At 66.5% G+C, this 2,995-nt stretch overlaps 1 protein-coding gene across 1 annotated transcript in view; it reads left to right on the top strand.

Moving 5' to 3' along the window:
- Positions 1–2,995, top strand: part of CHLRE_13g602901v5 (uncharacterized protein) — a 5,508-nt gene that overhangs the window by 1,628 nt on the left and 885 nt on the right. The window contains exons 2-7 of the mRNA XM_043069811.1: positions 56–188; positions 668–989; positions 1,463–1,596; positions 1,867–2,004; positions 2,304–2,411; positions 2,599–2,694. Of these exons, the coding sequence (XP_042917775.1) occupies positions 56–188; positions 668–989; positions 1,463–1,596; positions 1,867–2,004; positions 2,304–2,411; positions 2,599–2,694 (931 nt within the window). The remainder of the gene's footprint in view (positions 1–55; positions 189–667; positions 990–1,462; positions 1,597–1,866; positions 2,005–2,303; positions 2,412–2,598; positions 2,695–2,995) is intronic.

Raw genomic sequence — 2,995 nt, 5'->3', positions numbered from 1 at the left:
CTTACCCGCCCCCCCTTCACTTCTTAATTAATCATGATGTAACCCCCGCCCCCAGCCGCGTCCACACCTACCTGCGCATCAGCCTGACAGAGCGCTGCAACCTGCGCTGCACCTACTGCATGCCCGACGAGGGCGTGGCGCTCACGCCCGGGGGACAGCTGCTCACCACACCCGAGATCATGAGGCTGGTGAGGCGGCGGGGAGAGTGGGAGAGGGGAGAGAGGAGGCGGGAGGGGGGAGGCGGGAGGGGGGAGGGGTTGGTGAGGAGGCGGCAGGGTGGGGGGAGGGGGGAGGCTTGGTGAGAGGCGGGGAGGGGGGAGGCTTGTGAGGAGGCGGAAGGGGGGAGCGGCTGGTGAGGAGGCGGGAGGAGCGGAGGGGCTGGTGAGGAGGGCGGAGGGGGGGATGCGGGGGTTAGTTTATTTTGGGACCCAAGGAAGAGCCGAGAACCCGAACTGCGGTGGGTAAGAGGGAAGGCGGGGGGTCAGGAGGGGAGGGTTATGGAAACCAAAGGGGGCGGGGAGGGCAACGGGGAGGGGAGCGGGCAGGCCAGGGCAGGGCAGGGCAGGGCAATCTGTGTAGGACAAAGCACCTCCTCCACCCACACGGCCATACCCCACCACCCACCTCCTCACCGGCCTCCCCTGCTGCCCACCCCCCACCCCCCCAGGCTCGGCTGTTTGTGGAGGCGGGTGTGACCAAGGTGCGGCTCACAGGTGGCGAGCCCACCCTGCGGCGGGACATCCTGGACCTGGTGGGGCAGCTGGGGGCGCTGAGGGTGCCCGCAGACGCCGGCAGTAGCAGCGGCAGCAGCAGCAGCAGCGGCGGTAGCAGCGGGGAGCGGCAGGCGGAGGCGGACGAGGCTGCTTTGAGCAGCGGCAGTAGCAGCGGCAGCAGCAGCGGCAGTAGCAATAGCAGGGGCCTGAGCTCTCTGGCCATCACCAGCAACGGCATTGTGCTGGCGCGGCAGCTGCCGGCACTCAAGGAGGCGGGTGAGACAGGCAGGGCGTGTATGTGTGGGATGGGCCGGTTTGTACATACCGGCCCAAACCGAACCCAATGGGAGGGTTGTATCATTATTCCCATGAGACGGGAAAGCGGGAGACGGTGCATGTGGAGGCGGGGTGGCCGAGGCAGCTAGCTTCTGTGTTCGGGCTGGCATGGACGGGCAGAAGCTGCTCGCAAACCCAATTGGTGTATCGCACCCCCCCCCCCACAACGCCCCCCACGTTTGGGTTTGGGTCGTATGTAACCCCCTTCAGCCCCCGCTGACCCTCCCCCAACCCTCCCCCAACCCACCTGCCCTCCTTATCATGCATGTGGCCGACCCCCTCTACGCCTGCTGTCTACTTCGCTACAGTTCTCTATACCAATCCTTGCAACCCCCTACGCCTGCTGTCTACCTCGCTACACGTCTCTGTACCAATCATTGCAGCCCCCGCCGCCTCCGCCTCCGCCCCTGCAGGCCTGACCGCCGTGAACATCAGCCTGGACACGCTGCGGCCCGAGCGCTTCCAGCAGCTGGCGCGACGGCCCGGACACGGCCGCGTGATGGAGGCCATCGCCACCGCGGCGCGGCTGGGGTTCGACCCGGTCAAGGTGGGTGGGGGGGAGGGCGTGTGAACGGGGTTGGAGGGTTGGGTCCGGGTGAGAGGAGTGGGAGGAGTGGGTGGGAGGCATGGGGCGGCTCCGCTGGGGTAGTCAGGATCAGGTCTCTGATGTAGACGACACCCAACAGCCAGACAGGAGGTAAGGCACGCGTTGTCACCAGGTCGAGAAGGGGGAGAGCCGTCACCTTTGCAAGACGGAGACGGAGCCAAGCACGTGTTCAAACGGGTGGTTTGCGCTTTGGCGTGTTTTCGCGTGCAGGTGAACGTGGTGGTGATGCGCGGTGTGAATGACGACGAGGTGGCGGACTTTGCGGCGCTGACCCGCCACCAGCCCGTCAACGTGCGCTTCATCGAGTACATGCCCTTTGACGGCAACGTGTGGAGCGACAGCAAGATGGTGGGGAGGGGGGCGAGGGGGGGGTATGTGCCCGAGCCCAATGAAGTAGGTCCCAAGGGGAGAGGGGGAGGGGAGATTGGGAGGTCAAGGGCAGGTGGCGTGGCGGAGGATGGGCGGGGCTAGGCTAGGAGGGCGAATGGCAGGTGCCCTGGGCAAAAGGGGCTTTGATGCCGAGCTAAACGTATCACCCCTGCCCTACGAGCGCGCACCCCCGCGGCTTACGTTAATATCTCACCAACACCTGGCTCCACCTTTCATTCCCCGCCCACCCGCTCACTCGGCCCCCTTCCCCCCAACAGGTGCCGTACCGGGAGCTGCTGACACGCCTGCGTGCCGCCTTCCCCGACACCCCTCTGGAGCGGCTGGACGACCCCCGGGGGGAGGTGGCCAAGAACTTCAGGCTGAGGGTGAGCCGGGGGGGAGCACGGAGGCACGAACACAATTGCGGTGGAGCGGAGGGCATGGGAGATGGGGTTGGGGGTTTCCAGGCATGCCGCTCTCGCTCGCACTTGCTGCTCATGCACTCATGCTTGTGGCCAAACCAGGATCCCCCGAACGTCCTCCCAACCCCCCCCCCCTACGCACACACCCCAGGGCCACGTGGGCAGTGTGTCGTTCATCACCTCAATGACTCAGCACTTCTGCCACGACTGCAACCGACTGCGACTGCTGGCGGACGGAAACCTCAAGGTGGGGTTGGGGTTCGGGTTGTTGAGGGGGGGCTGCAAGGCAGCGGTGGTCCGGGAGGCAGGGTGGGGTGTCGGCGCGGACACACGGGGTTGTGTGCGCCTAGTCCTGGCGCTGACCGATCGGCTGCGCCGGCCTCTCCGTTGGGTCCCGGTTCGCACTCTCAATCGCTTCCGTGCCCCTCAAGGCGCCTTATTTCCAACCCCCCAACCCCCCCCCCCCAAACACGCGCACGCACCCAAACTCCCCAACCAACCAACCCTCGAATCCACCCAACCCACCCACTCCCCACCCACCCCCAACC

The sequence above is a fragment of the Chlamydomonas reinhardtii genome, chromosome 13, assembly GCF_000002595.2.
Source record: "Chlamydomonas reinhardtii strain CC-503 cw92 mt+ chromosome 13, whole genome shotgun sequence".
Taxonomy (NCBI): Eukaryota; Viridiplantae; Chlorophyta; class Chlorophyceae; order Chlamydomonadales; family Chlamydomonadaceae; genus Chlamydomonas; species Chlamydomonas reinhardtii.
Note: the sequence above shows the minus strand (reverse complement) of the source record. Positions and strands in the feature narration are given on the sequence as shown.